Here is a 15,906-nt window from a genome sequence, read left to right as displayed (position 1 = left end):
GTGCTTGGAAGAACCGAAGAGAAAATAACATAATATACATAACACGTAACATATACATATTAAAAATAAGATATTTCTTTAATATTAAATATAATAAAGTTAAACTTTAGAGCATCTTAATACCTGTTTGCAAATAATCAGAACTCATTTTTCACGATTTATTCGTACACTTAACGAATCGAAATAAAATTCCTTGTCTGCAGCTTTTCATTTATATTCTTTGGACGTTCGATTGGAATGTACCTCGCAGCTGTCATAGATGCAATATTTCAACGTTTAAATGTATTGAGCAGAAGAACATAATATTCAAATGAACCTCTTGAAAATCTCTCCAGGTCTATTCAATACATTCAGAGGATTTTCTTGCCGGTTTGAAGAGCTATTAAGCATTAATTTGCGACGAAGTGAAAATAATAGTAACGGAGGTCTGATAGTTTTGGAGAGACATGTCTGTACCTAGTTTTGATTAAAATAGGAACCTATTTAGTATAATATTATGGCACACTTTTTAAAAATGCAACCAATTCCATCAGTATTTTCTTATGACGTTGTCACGTTCAACTATCGTTAGGAAACCGACTTGACAGACAACCGAATTTTTTGCCTTTAATTTTTCTTTTTGAATAAAAGTAGTAAGTGTTACAAATACGAGTCAATTCAGACATAATCCTTTCTAAATTAACATATGTATATACATTAGCACAATATTTTTCACATAATATGACGACCGCTTTAAATGAGCTTATTTATCAGTACGGCTATTCCGTCTTATGCTCACGACATTGATGAACACAGCGAAGTGAGTGTGCAAAATACTCCTTTATTTATTCACTGCAGGCACATGGGAGTGACGTGTGTTTTATGAAATTTCAAGCTAAGTGCTGCTCGTTATATTACTCCACATTCATAACTTATTTAAGTAAATCGACGAACGCCCGCGTATTTATGAAGTTACTTTTGAAAATACTTTTAAAAAATCGTATAATATTTCGCCAATGGTTTAGGCCTCTCTCATATAATAACATGTTTTAGAATATTGTACTTTATTAACGCAAGTAAGGGATAATCAATTTAAAATTAATTTAATTTAAATAAATATAATAAAAATGATTTAACAGACCTAATATTTGTATTTAGTGAAATTATATTCATGAAAGTCGATAGAAATACTTTATACAGTTAATATAATATTGTATCTCATATGAGAAAAACACATACAATATTATGTAAGAAAACAAAAAGTTAGCGGACATGCAAGCAACATCAATTGCTGTTCTAACGTAGAACTTTGCCTTTTAAAACTGCAAAAAAAATCCTTGAATTTATCCCTGGAATCGCATGTTTTAGTTATTAGCTTCAGCCTATCACTTCTCGGTTATTACAATCATACTATATATATATATAAACATATATAATCGAAGAGCGGTTCGAATCGTCGACGATCAATCTCTCCGAGGGGTTCAGAGGAGTTGTTCGGATTAATACCTGCAGCTGAGCTTCATCATCAGACGTCAAGGCAGTATACGAAATTCCACTCGTATTCCCTCGACGTCCTCCGTTCCACAAAGGTGCGTTTTTCAAGGCAGTTTTTGCCGCGCACCACGTATTTCTGAACCAATTCGACTTAGGGTCCTTCAAGGAAAGAACCCGGCAACGCACTCGCAAACCATCTGATCTAGAGTGTCCTTGGGCGGCGGTATCACTTAACATCAGGTTATTAGGCCCCTGTTCTATTAAAAAAATTACTGAAATGTTTGTTGAATACCGAATTATACGTTTCAAATAAAATAGGGCATAATCTTTGTAGGGTTATTAATCATCTCGACAGGTATTACTGCGCACCTTACGGCGTTAATTACGTCAGTACCCCGATACTTATTCAAAATAAACAAGAAATTCAGTTTAATGGAGTTCATCTATCACTGGATCAGTATTCAGCAAAAATATCAATAAAGTAATGATTGATGTGATTCAAGCCTGGCTTTCTGTATTTACCGCTGTGATTTCTCGTTGTGATATCTTAAACCACGGAGTGAATACGGATAGATAAATAATGATATTTCAAAGATTTTACAAATGTGAAATTTGAAAACGGTGAAATTGATCCTAGTATAATATTCGTCCAAATCAGTTTTTTATTTAGTAAATAAAGGCTTATTGAACACAACAAAATGGAAAAACGAAATGTATTATATTTTTTTTCATGGGGGTTGATAGTAGGCTTTAGTGTTCGTCTCTTATCCCTGAGATCATAGGTTCGACTCCTGGCTGTGCGCCAATGGCTGTCTGTCTATGTACGCATTTATCATTCGCTCGGACGGTAAAGGAAAACATAGTGAGAAAATCGGTTTGCCTTTCACTCAAAAAAATGACGGCGTGTGTCAGGCACAAGAGGCTGATCAAATTGCCTATTAGATTGACAAATTATCATAACACATATACAGAAATCTGAGGCCCAGACTGAGAAGGTTTTTTATTTCATACTAATATAATTTTAATTTGAATATTAAGTTTTAAGTACTTATGAAAACAGAAATATGTATGGATAAATGTGGTGTTAAAATACAATAAATAAAAAACCATAAAGCAATGCGATGAGTTTCAGTAGACCAATTCTTAAAAGGCCGGCAACGCACTCGGGAGCCCTCTGGCATTGAGAGTGTCCTTGAGCGGCAGTATTACGTAACATCAGGTGAACTTGCGAGCTTGCTTATCCATTAGCCAATCTTGAATAATGGCTGCATCGCTTTACGATCCCTGAAGATGGGGCGAAAGCGTATGAAAATGACACAGAAGAGACCCCTAAGAAAGAATGAACCCACTGCTGTTCTCAGTGGCTAGATCGAATGCGACGATGTGTACAGAGGATCGGAGATTACTTCAAAAACCACAAGTGTTGCCAAATTTCAACAATGGGCCATTTTTCATTTTCTAAAAATTTTCAGTGTTACCCTGGTATTAATAGTTTTTCATTATCACACAATTTAATATAGAAACAAATTTCGAATTATATTCAAATTCTTTGCAGTGATCGTTGAATCAAAATATCGTCACCCAATATTTATATTTTACAATTTGACAACGTTATCAACAAAACTTTCCGAGAAACTGTAAAAGCGGAGCTTACATTAAAAATACGTCTGTAGTACAAAGCTCACCTTCAGACAAATTTTTTAAGCCGTCCGTTTCAAGAGCAAGAATATTATTTGAATCTCAGAAATTTCATCTTTCCGTGAATAGAAATGTTTGAAAAGATTGAACTTGTGAAACATCATATTTAGCCAGGACTACTTGGTTTCAGAATTGCCCTTTGCATAAAGGATATATAAGGGAGTTTTTATCAAAAATATTAGCCACTGTACCCCACGATTGCTTTAATTAGTTCCTGACCATTAAAATAGTATACATATATAGAAAATACTATAATAGTTAAGTAAATTAATGAATTTAATATTGAGTCTTTTGCAGATACATATGTATATTTGTAATTCAAATACAAATTACAATTTACAAATACATATTTCGGTATGGTTTGAACATAAAACATTTTGATGGCAAAGATTTAATTATGGTGTTTGGCTATTTTATTAAGAGTAAATTACTAAATAGTTTTCTCAACCCTGAGTTCCTGACTTCGATCCGCGTTGCACCGATGAAGAATGTCTAGGAAAAATCTTGAAAATAACGCTCTCTTGGGCTAAATAGACAGAAGAATTTCAAGATCCATACAAGTGTAGGTCTGTAGGCCACAGGTTTTTGAATTAGACACAAGTCTTGTAAATTAAGTTAATAATAGTCAACCTTTTGGGCTAGACAATAGCCCGAAACAATACGGGTGGCCTATTAAAATTCTTTATCATGCTTGTCGTGAAAATACACAAGTGTATTCAGTAAAATAAACAAAAGCACGCATGCATGAAGTATAAAGGGGTTTTGCTGTGTTTTACTCAATTTCGAGTACGGTAACCACAGTCATTTGTTCGGCCCAGCACTGAAACAAGTTTAAACAAATTTCAACGCGCCAACCGCCCTGTTTAACATTCTTTGTATAATCAATTTTGGACGCGATGAATGCTAAATAGTTGAGGAATTTATTGGTAAGGCTTTTCATCGGATATTTTAATGTTTTATAGAGTGGAATTTATAATTTATATCTGGCATACCAGAGACCACAAAATAATTTGTGCTAGCGTTGATAATGTATTAATTAGTAATAATGCTTTAATTATTTCAACACTATAACATGTCTTTAATTAACAATCCGATAAGAATATTAAAAAAAACGCATTATGTTCATTTATTATTTCTTGAGCAAAATCTTACCTGGTATGTCCTTAGACCCATAGATCGTACAAATGTTGATTTACATTGTTGTCGGTTCCTTCTTGCATATTAAAAAAGCTGGGCCCATAAAGGGTAACTTCTTTATAAAATACTAGCAGACTCGGCCAAGCGTTGCTGTGGCTAAGGTTTTTGTTATATTACATAGTAGTAAATTAATCAAGGGAAACCGTAGGAGAACTTATGTGAAACGTTGGTACTACGACACGGACCTAAACTAAACTACCTTTAACTCAGCGCCATCTGTTAGAATTGTATCAAATAATAAACAAATGTTAATGTTATCGTAATTTTAGTAAGGATGCCTATTTTTTTTGAAAATGAAATATAGCCTATGTCACTCAGGAATGATGTAGCTTTCCAACAGTGAAAGAATTTTTCAAATCTGCCAAGTAGTTTCGGAGCCTATTCAATTCATACAAACAAACAAAAAATCAAACCTTTCCTCTTTATAATATTAGTATAGATAAATCCTTTTTACTATAAAACTAGCTGTGCGCTGAACGAGTCCTCAATAAAAGCCAGACTAGATCGTGGAACGAAAAATACGTTTGTAATGTTTTGAGCAGACCATTTTTATGTATAGGACATGTGTTGCAGGCCGCAACTTTGGATCGGAAACATTTTGTCATTATGTATTTTAAACTAGGTTCCGTCTATTTAAAGTGCTAGTACGTGTTAAGTCATATAGTAATGCTATTATTGACATTAACATTACAGCAACACAGCAAAAAATATCCAAGCATTTTAAGTTGTTTAAGCAATGTAATAAATTCAATTATATAAACCACTAGGTAATTTATTGAAAAACAGCTTAAAATATACACATAAGATTGACATTTCTTTGATCGTCATAATTGTTTTAATAACAATATAAAAACTTTTTTGTACTGCAGTGTCATCCGAAGTCTAGTTCGAATGAGAAAAATCGCGACATTTATAATTTTCGACTGAAATAATAATAGTATCGTTTAATATCTGTTTAAATAGATATTTTTTTATTGTTTATTAATCTTATAACACTTCACAATTTCACAATTTTAAAAACGTATTTTAACACAAGGTGACTAACGAAAAATTACTTCATAAATATAGTAGCCATGTAAAAATAGTACTTATACATACACACTTGTACTTAATCTTTTTTAACAAACAATATCAGTCTGATTAGAAAATTCAAATCCAAATCATTTGACGCATTGTTCATCGAGATTGGTCAGGCAGAGGTCAGAAATAAAAAAATCAACGTCGAATTAACAACATCTGTCGGTTTGTTTTTCATCTCTTCTCTGTAAAAAAAATTACCTCTAACACGTTATAACTTTGTTAAACGTGCGAGCAAATTTTCTAAGATTAAAGTTACCGTATCATCAAAAAGAATGTGATTTGAATAAAAATTGGAGGAATTTCATAATGTCAATCCTGTTTTCCAGGATTCCTACAATTTCGTACATATTAAACTTTTTACGTTATATTTTTTTGTTTTATACATATAGAACAGGGGGCAAACGGGCAGGAGACTCACCTGATGTTAAGTGATACCGCCGCCCATGGACACTCTCAATGCCATAGGGCTTGCGAGTGCGCTGCCGGCCTTTTAAGAATTGGTACGCTCTTTTCTTGAAGGACCCTAAGTCGAATTGGTTCGGATATACTTCAGTCGGCAGCTGGTTCCACAAAGTGGTGGTGCGCGGCAAAAACTGCCTAGAAAAACGCGCAGTTGTATATGTCGGTTTTGTTTCATAATCATTCCGCGTTTGTTCTTTTTATACTATACCGAGAGTTTTTTACGCCGGCTTTTTCTCTCGGCCTACACCCTCTGTCTTTGCCGATGAGTAGGGATGCCTACAAGTTTGAATTGATTGACTTGGAATAAGTGATACCTAGAAGATCTTATGTTCCAAAATAAACGTATTTTATTTTATTTATACCTTAGAGAACTTTACCCTAATGACTTAGTGGTAATATAATCAGAATAATGAGTGGTTCTTGTTTTATAATAATTGTTTCAAGGGATTAGTAACCAAATGTATTTCCTTCAAATAAATGTAAGATAATCAAAATAATGTACGAATTAGCTATTTAGACTGATTATATAGACTAGATACTGTTTTTTTAGATGCCCCATGAACCGTCTTACGTAATATAAATTAATTAAAAATTAAAGCTTATAAAACAAGAAACGGTTTAAAAAGGCATTAATTAGAATATTAGATGTTATGTTAGTGTGAGGAATTTACAATTTTATAAAAATAATTCAACCCCCTTCTATATAACAGTAGTATTTACCCGTACACAGAATAAAAATGTCATTTTCCGTTTCATTTCATCACTGCATGTGCCACAGAGGAAATTAAATTTCTCATTATACAGCTTGGTGCACTGAATTTTAACATATGAGACGTCTATTTAATTAAATCATATTTCTTTTGGAACACGGATTTAAATGTATATTTGCGTTTTAATTTGTATGCACAGGAACAGCAATGCATTTAATGGCTGATTAAAAATTAATTACACAGCAGTATTAGCCTAGTGGCTTCAGCGTGCGACTCTCATACCTGAGGTCGTAGGTTCGATCCCGGGCTGTGCACCAATGGACTTTCTATGTGCGCATTTAACATTTGCTCGAACGGTGAAAGAAAATATCGTGAGGAAACCGACATGACTTAGACCCAAAAAGTCGACGACGGGTGTCCAGGCACTGGAGGCTGATCACCTACTTGCCAGATTCAGAAATCTGAGGCCAAGACTTAAAGAGGTTGTAGCGCCACTGATTTATTTTTTTTTATTTTAAAAATGAATTACAGGAATGGTATTCCGATTGATTTCCGCTAGTACTGCACTTAAGTGTAAAAGTGAGAACTTGACAAAAGGGCACAATTACTCTTTGTAAATTGGCATTCAGAAATCAAACAATCTAACTGAAACATTACGTAACATTCTTAAATTTTTCTTTACTTAAGAAAATGTATATGTTTTTATTTATTGAATATCTGTTTCTATGTTCTGTGAACTTATGCGGTAGTAGTAGCGAAATTCACCCGTATCTCGAAATGATACAGGAATTTCGTATCTATCCTCACAACTGCGAGGCGAGATTGTAAAAAAAAGATACGATACGTTTCGTTCAATTATGATTGGTCAAACGGAAAGCGTGACGTGTATTGATTAGACTAGAGATGCTGTTGACAAATTTCAAAACCAATTTAATAACACATTTCACTTACGCTACTTATCTTCTTTAATATTCACGAAAAGAGCCTCTAAAACGCCACCAATTAAATTAAACATACAAAAACAATTTTAAATAAACATTGTATACGTTTAACTTAGTGGATATGAAAGGAGACTTTTTTCAACAAACTCTACCCCAGTTCCCAAAAGAGGTAAGTACCTAATTAATTTTCAACAAATGCTTTAATTTTCAGTATTATCAACAAGCCCAAATGATGGAGAACCATACCTGCACGTGATGGCGAGACCCTCCGTATACAACGCAGGGGTCAAACGAGCTATTTACTGCAAAGGACAAAATATGCCAGAGGTATTTAATAGGAAACAATGATTTTTTAAATATATCTTGTTCCCCATCTAATAAGAATTGAAAGACAAACGCCGAATTACTGTTATGTTGTAATTGTTTTTGATTATTAAATGCGTTTTAAGTCAGTAAAGATTTTTAAATATGTGGTTTGTCAATAATTCAATCAATGTTTAAAGAACTTTATTTTTCATTACAAAAAAACTGTTATGTTGTAATTGTTTTTGATTATTAAATGCGTTTTAAGTCAGTAAAGATTTTTAAATATGTGGTTTGTCAATAATTCAATCAATGTTTAAAGAACTTTATTTTTCATTACAAAAAAATATTTTATTTACATGAGAAACTTAATATTAATATGTTACATATATACGAGCGAGATACACGTCGCCATTAGCCGTCTCAATTTTAGAATTTGTCAAACACACCAATATTGCGAATTTTAGATGGTAATAGATTACAATTGCACATCCTCATACCTAATAGACTTCTTCAAATAATTTTTACACGGCTTCGGCAAGATAAGCAAACTCGCTCGACGAGTATCGTTTGTAGTTGTGTACTAATCAGCAGCATTGTAAAGCAATTAAGTATTTTTATAAAGTATTTACTTTCTAGATAAATTTTACAATAAAATAATATTATAATGGGTTTATATTTAGTTGAGAGTATTAATTATAGCGTGAGACAAAAGCATCTTCGTATTTATTAATCTTATAATAAATATAAATAAATACTAAAAAAAATAATTATTTCGTTCCAGTTATTAGACTGGCTGTCACCAAACGGCGATGTCGTAGAGGGCCGCTCTACCAAAAACACCAGAGTTTACGTAGAAAGGTCAAAGAACGATTCGCTTGTGAGCAGCTTAGTAGCCCTCATCATACAGGAGACTATGATTGAAGATACTGGCAATTGGACCTGTAGAGCTGGATCCTTGAATGAAACTATTGAAATCACCGTTGGGGGTAAGAGAATTCCTATATAATATCCTGTCTCAAACATTTTATGTGTAAAAAATGACGGGTTGCACTCCGGTAGCGCCGGCAGAAGTGAAAACTTGAATATTAACGTTGTGCATTGATATTTTGGAATGATTAGGGAATAATTTTGCACGAATTACTTGAATTATCACTATAAAAGAGTCATTTATGTGGTAGAATACAATACTTATTTATTGCGCTATCGTACACAAACTCATATAATAATAACGATATAATTGTCATCAATTATATTAAATACGCCGCGCCAGCTGTCTATTCTCCTTCCGTCTTACGAATTCTCGATCAGGTCACGTGTCAAAAAAAGTGTATAATGCCGCCAAAGAAGTTTTTACTTCAAAAATAATGTACTCATATTTTAAACATAAAACTACTAAGAATCAGAAGTTGGATGAAGTGAGCGCTTTATAGCTTTACGAGTTGGGACTGTTAAAATCTGTGTAATAAATGTGTAATTAAAAATATTATAAGTTTAAATTTATAGTTAAATAGAGGAATTGTTTGGGATGATCCCTCCTGCCTCGTTTCAGCATCGTACGAGCCGCATGAATACTGAATTTCCCCATCTTCGGTTTGATGCCTGGAAATCTTCCAGGGTTCGTTTCACAAGGCATTTTCTTTCGCAAACTAGCGAACTGTGGTATCGACTACCGGCGGGGATCTTCCCTGAGAGATACGACCTCCAAAAATTCGAGCGTAGTCCTCCCTTAAAGGCCGGCAACGCACCCACTAAAAATGGGTGTCTATGGGTGACGACTGCTTTTTTGGGCATCCCGCAGGCTCGATTGCTCCCCTATTATATAAAAAATAGGGCTTAAAAGATCCTAAATTATTAAACGGAACGAGAATTAATTACATGTTTAACAGAACTACTTTTAAGTGCCTTTCATCGATGTTTTGTTTTTGCTTTTGAGAATCATTCTTCTGTTTTCAAAATCGACCAATAATGTTTATAATCGATATAATAATTACCTTTTTAATTTCAACACAGTCAGTATATACTTAATTAATTTTGAAGGCTAGTTAAGGATAACTCCAACAAACTTTTGTCTCATTTCTTGTACTAAACAAATTAGAACAAAGTTATTTAATAAATTACCCAGTAACATTCCTGAAGATTACTCTTGAAAAGAGCTAATTAATATTTGGAAAGTTTCATCTGTTTAACTTAAATTTATGTTATGAATAAAACGGGTCGTGTTCTCTCTGTAACAATTACGAATCGCTGAAATGTATATGGTTTCGATGAAAGTTTTTGACTTTTCTACTTAGATGTTTTATTATTAAATTTAAATGTGGAATGTTAATATGTGATAGGAAAATAAATGTTATACACATTACTACTAATTAACTCTTTACAAACTATTTCGACGTAGGGTCCTTGGAGAAATGAGTGTAGCAATTCTCATGTGCGGCAAAGCACATGCAAGACTTCTTTCTTATTGTGGAGTAGGTAGTATCAGAAAAAAGAGTAGATTTACAAATAAAAATGACTTTGAAGGACCTTTGATTTTTTTAAGTCCATTAAAACAACTACTTATTAAGTAATTTTTACTATTTTTCAGTAAAAGCAATGATACCCAATAAATATGAAATCATCGAGGGTGAAGAAGGAAAATCAGTCAAGTTCGATTGTGTTGCAAAAGGTCACCCGGCACCCATAGTACAATGGTACATTGAAAACGATCCTATTACTAGTGAGTATTTACAGTGAATGTTTTATATAGTCTGCAAAGAAATAAGGTTATATAGTTTGTGTCAAGTGCTAGCATAGGAAGCTGATTTAATTTGTCTTGATCAAATTAGATTTACCATTTGAACAATGGATTTGTATGTAAGTTGTGTATGTGTCGAATAAAGGGGGATAACACACAATTATGAGACTTATGAATTTCGTATGTTCGTTTATCTTATGTGGTCTTACGTGGTCAGACCCTTACGAGTATATGTGTGTAACACTGAAAATGTTTAGAACTGGCCAGTTAGAAACATTGCTAATAAAAACTTTTTTTTGAATTTCAAATTTAGAACTCTTTGGTAACCTAATGTATGCATTCATTTGTCGTTTGTTTTTGTGAATTTACAATTGATATAACGAGTTTAAGCATGGAGGTAGCAATCTAGGCGTAAGCGTGATGGACGTCCTTTAACAGCGACTACAGAAGTAACATCAGTCCTGTGCTCCGCATGTACAATTGGGGGTTTTTTAATTGATATTTAGGGGTACTTGAAGTTGGTTCTACGGAATATTCTGTACGAGTTGGCGTCACTGAATCTATCGTTTACTGCGCAGTTTCTCATAACGAGTCACGCATGCACTGTCGCCCTCCGTCCAGACTCCACACTCCAATGACGCCCGACAGAGTGGGCGTGCTTCGTATCCACACATGCAATTATGTTAATTTATTATATATTCAACCCATCAGGTTTAACATTTTTTTTTACTTGTAGTCCTGAGTGTTAATCATGCTATTTTTGCGGCGTTTCTTTAGGTGTTTTCAATCACGCCAAACGTAGAGACAGCCTGGGTATCCTTCAATAATAATATCGATGTTTTTGTATGCAATTTCTTGTAAACGAACTCATCAAGGGAGCAATACAGAATAGATGCAGCAAAGCGAAATGAAACTTATAAATACGACGTAACGAGACGCAATATAATAAGTTATAAATCATTATAATAATATTGTAATAAATTATAAATAATACGTCTTTATCACATAATGCGATGCTATATAATATGTATAATGTCTCATAGTCACATGATGTAATAGGGGCGCCATTTTCTTCAGAGCAACAAGGATTTAAAACAGTTTTCGTTCCTCTTTCAGATGATCCTAAAAAGTACATAATAAGGGTGAAGGCGGACAACCATCAGCTTGAGATCCGGAACTTGACGCATCGGGACACCAATGAGTACGTGTGCAGAGTGACTCAGAAGGCACTGTCTCACTTCGCTGATAAACGGGTGCAACTCAACGTCAACCGTAAGTATCGAAGAATGATGTAAACAAGTTACTCTAGGAGAGGACTAATATTATATTATGGGCTTGAGAGTGTACATGGGCGGCGGTATCACTTAACATCAGATGAGCCTCCTGCCCGTTTGCCCCCTGTTCTATAAAAAAAATGATTAATTTTACTTTAAATTTGCAGTATCATTTATATGCTTGCCTGCTTACCACCGCAATGAATATAATCGGAAAGGCCTACTCAAACAAGACATTCCTAGCTTGTCAGCTATTCACATATAGTGTACATTTATTATAAAAACACTGTTTTACTTAGTTATTCACCGAAATACACACACTATCGTTACAGTACTCAAACGATACGATAATGTCGAACAGAAATTAATATTAAATACATAAGATAAGCAATACCGCTACTGTCAACTCACTCTATAAATATCGAAGAATTCAGTAAGCGCGTTTATGTTAGCGGGGATCTGTGTAACAGACTCGTTCTGGATCTCGCAAACAACCTTGGCCTTCACCATCGCACATATCCCCTAGGTATAAAAAAATCGAGTTTTTGGAGTTGGGTTGCTTTGCGTTGAAATAGATAGTAGGCCAAGTAAAAAAAAAAAAAAAAGATAGTAGGCCAACTGTATATCCCGTCACATAAAAGTGTTGTTTACCGTAATAAAGACGCAATTACGACGGAGATAAAATTAATCCAAGCAGCTAACGCCCAAACCAATAACCTATCTCTACCCATTTTTGACCATCTGAGATAGACATGTTAATCCAAATAATGATAAAAGTGTGCCAATAACCAATCTACGGATTGTAATAGCCATCTGTCGATACAAGCTATCCATGGTAGGTCGGATTAGTGTATGGTGATAGACCTTTGTATGAAAATGACAGTTAAACTGTGCCAAAAACCTATCTTAAGATTTTAACACACCAGGTTTAAAATAATTAAAAAGCTATTTGATATTGTTAAAACAATAGACATGTATATTTTAATATTATTTGTACGATTATTTTACTTTATTTGGTTTATATTATGATCAAGTATGAGTGTAAAGATCGAAGGGATTGCATTCTATCCGTCGCCAAAAATGGTTCGTCTTCGTAGGTTTTGGTTATTAGGATGCAGACAGGAGATCGGTCGACTGTCACGGTCTGATTTTTCTAATTTTCAATCTGAGATTGTGGATTAATTATTATTGGGTTCGGGTGTTAATCAATTAACAAATTTAGTTTAAGATTCAAAAGTTTATTAGTACATTTAGATTGTAAACATAACACATTTAAATAATAGAACGATGTTAATAAATGTTTGGTATAAATCATTTCAGATAAGCCCTTCTTGGTGGACGAAAACAATGAAGTTTCCTACTCCAAGTATAAGGCGGAAGAGGTATACGCTATCATCAATGAAACGTAAGTAACCTTTTTTAACAAACATGTAGATAAAATGATCCTGAGAACTATAGACTCGATGTTGAAACTCTTTAACTAATAATTCTGACTGTAAGGATTTATTGTGTTGGCATCATCTAGAAATTTTACTCTACGGCATATGTAGGAACAAATATAACCATAACTACTAATATAATAATGAAGCCGCAATTGTTCCTCCATTTACACTTAATTCTTTGCAATGGAATTGTGCATCAATAATTTATTTTATTTTTACTTATTAACTACTAATTTAATATTTATCTTAATTGGTAAGGGGGAATACAATCTTCTCTGCTAGCACTAGTTACTACTGCGTTGATCGCTAATAAGGATTGACCGAAAATATTTATAAAATGATTCAGATAATTTTTAATATTCCTGAATGTTTTCAGAAAAAATATAACCTGCATCGTTATTGCTAACCCTCTTCCCACATTCCGTTGGTACAGAACTGAAAATGGCTTTGACGAACTAATCACTGATCCTGATACGGTAAGTGTTCATGAAATGTTTGATAATCTTTGATAAACATACTTAAAGCAGCCAGCTAAGAGAAACTAAAAATTACTCCTGCATACTAGTAACGCATAGGTAACTTGAAACAATAAAAAATAATCATTTATCATAAACAATTATTTACATAATCGAAGGTTGCGACATCAGCACTACTGATACTGAGAAAAACATCGGATTAATTATCGCTATATTGAAAGTTAAAAGTAAGGGCAGTTCTCAAATCAAGGCAATACAGGCGAGAGGAATTCTCCGCCCTTCTTAAATAGCAAAAAAAAATACTCATTTTCCAATTACCTTAATTACGCTTGATAACAATTAAAAAAATTTTTTACGTAATTAAATGTGAAATAAGGATCCTTGTTTTATTTTTAGGTGATGACCTCAGAGGATGGCAATAGCTCAGTGTTCATTTTGAGAACATTTGACGAGACTGCGTTCGGCCAATATAAATGTTCAGCGAACAACAGTAAAGGACAGGTTACTATTTTGTATGACGTTTCGCCTGGAAATAAACCGAATGCTCCTGATTTTGTAAGTATTATAAATCGCTTTCAAACACTAATACGCTAATATTAATATTATTTAATTAAATGTATGTGTAAAAATGTAGGAGTACTTTTTAATGGATTTAATGTAGTTTTCATCAATATATAGGTTCTTGCGGGAAATTAGCACCCGTATTGAACACTCTTGCATATAACATAATATGTTATAGAACAGATTATATACGGATTATAATTAATAATCAACGGCCGGCCCTTGCTTCTCTCAGCTGGATATTTTTCATGCACCATTTTAAGTGTATTTTATTAAATTATATATGGCGGAGCAATAGCGCCGGTATCAGCTGCCATTGTCATTATATTTTAATCACATTAATGTCAAATTAGTTCAAACCGATATATGGTTTGTTTTATTTGCCAATATCTAATATTTTTGATAGCTTGTAGTAATTTTATAGTCCTCATTATTTATGTTGAAGCAATGGTGTTAGTGTCAGGAGACATTGTTCCGATATATAAACATACAATATATAAATATTTCCTCTTTATAATTTAAGTATAGAAAAAAGCATGTATATCTCATAACATAATATATTGCCAGTATGCCGTCCCAATCCTGATAAAGTAATATTTAATAATACAATACGAAAACTCAAAAACATTATCGTTGTTTTTCAGGTGGAATTAGTATCTAAATCGAAAACTGAGCTTACATTCAATGTGACATGCTCCACTTGTAACATGGCTACCACGGAGGAAGATATGTCTGAAGACCCAAAAAATCTTACAGTCCTAGGTAACTTATATCATTACAATAGTTTTTCATAGCTCGGTACAAGACCATTAAGAACTTTTTGTAATCTGGATAAACAAACATTCTTAAGAAAGCAATAAGAAAGATATAGAAAAGTCCACACACATTTATTCTAAAATTAAATTTGCTATAAGTACTTCAATGTTTTAAATATACCAGCAAAACCCAAGTATATCTATACTGACTTAACTGAGTCCCTTATTATAAAGGTAAAAAAAATCACGTTTCTTTATAGCCAACGTTAAGTTGTTGAGTTCAGTTTGGCTTCAAATAGTTTGTGTTAGACAAAATTTCTACGTCGCCAATACCTTCCCCTGTTTGTCTATTAAAGTTCTATTATATTAACTCCATTAAAATTTCAATATATTTATTAAATGTTTTTTTCAGGCTATTCATTCCAAGTAGTGGCTGAACAAGAAGGATTTCTGGCCGATTGGGATGCAGCTGTCGAGTTTATTAAAGATATAAAAGAATTTAATGGTTAGTATTTTATTTTTGATTAGTATATCAAAGCCATGGTTCTTTCGATGTGTAGAAAGTTTAAAAAAATAGACCTGGATTAGAATACTACACAGTGTACTCCTTGTTTGTATTATACTTGTATATAAGATACTGGAGTAGACAAATCCCTAACGAATACATTTTATCATTTTAGTGATTGACATCGATTTGAATGTAGTTCTTCTAAGTAGAGCCTAGTAGAGAAAGCAATAATCCAGAAAGCCGACCTTATGTTGTATTATAATTAAGAACCCTGCTGAAATGGAATGTT

The 15,906-nt window shown here is 33.2% G+C and overlaps 1 protein-coding gene across 1 annotated transcript in view; it reads left to right on the top strand.

Annotated features, from left to right (window-relative positions):
• The window catches only part of LOC110992281 (neural cell adhesion molecule 1), a 95,353-nt gene that overhangs the window by 78,919 nt on the left and 528 nt on the right, over positions 1-15,906 (top strand). The window contains exons 2-10 of the mRNA XM_022258033.2: positions 7,773-7,888; positions 8,649-8,853; positions 10,452-10,583; positions 11,718-11,873; positions 13,196-13,280; positions 13,694-13,793; positions 14,190-14,348; positions 14,999-15,116; positions 15,522-15,614. Coding sequence (XP_022113725.2) covers positions 7,773-7,888; positions 8,649-8,853; positions 10,452-10,583; positions 11,718-11,873; positions 13,196-13,280; positions 13,694-13,793; positions 14,190-14,348; positions 14,999-15,116; positions 15,522-15,614 — 1,164 coding nt within the window. The remainder of the gene's footprint in view (positions 1-7,772; positions 7,889-8,648; positions 8,854-10,451; positions 10,584-11,717; positions 11,874-13,195; positions 13,281-13,693; positions 13,794-14,189; positions 14,349-14,998; positions 15,117-15,521; positions 15,615-15,906) is intronic.

Source organism: Pieris rapae, chromosome 15, assembly GCF_905147795.1.
Source record: "Pieris rapae chromosome 15, ilPieRapa1.1, whole genome shotgun sequence".
NCBI lineage: Eukaryota > Metazoa > Arthropoda > Insecta > Lepidoptera > Pieridae > Pieris > Pieris rapae.
Note: the sequence above shows the minus strand (reverse complement) of the source record. Positions and strands in the feature narration are given on the sequence as shown.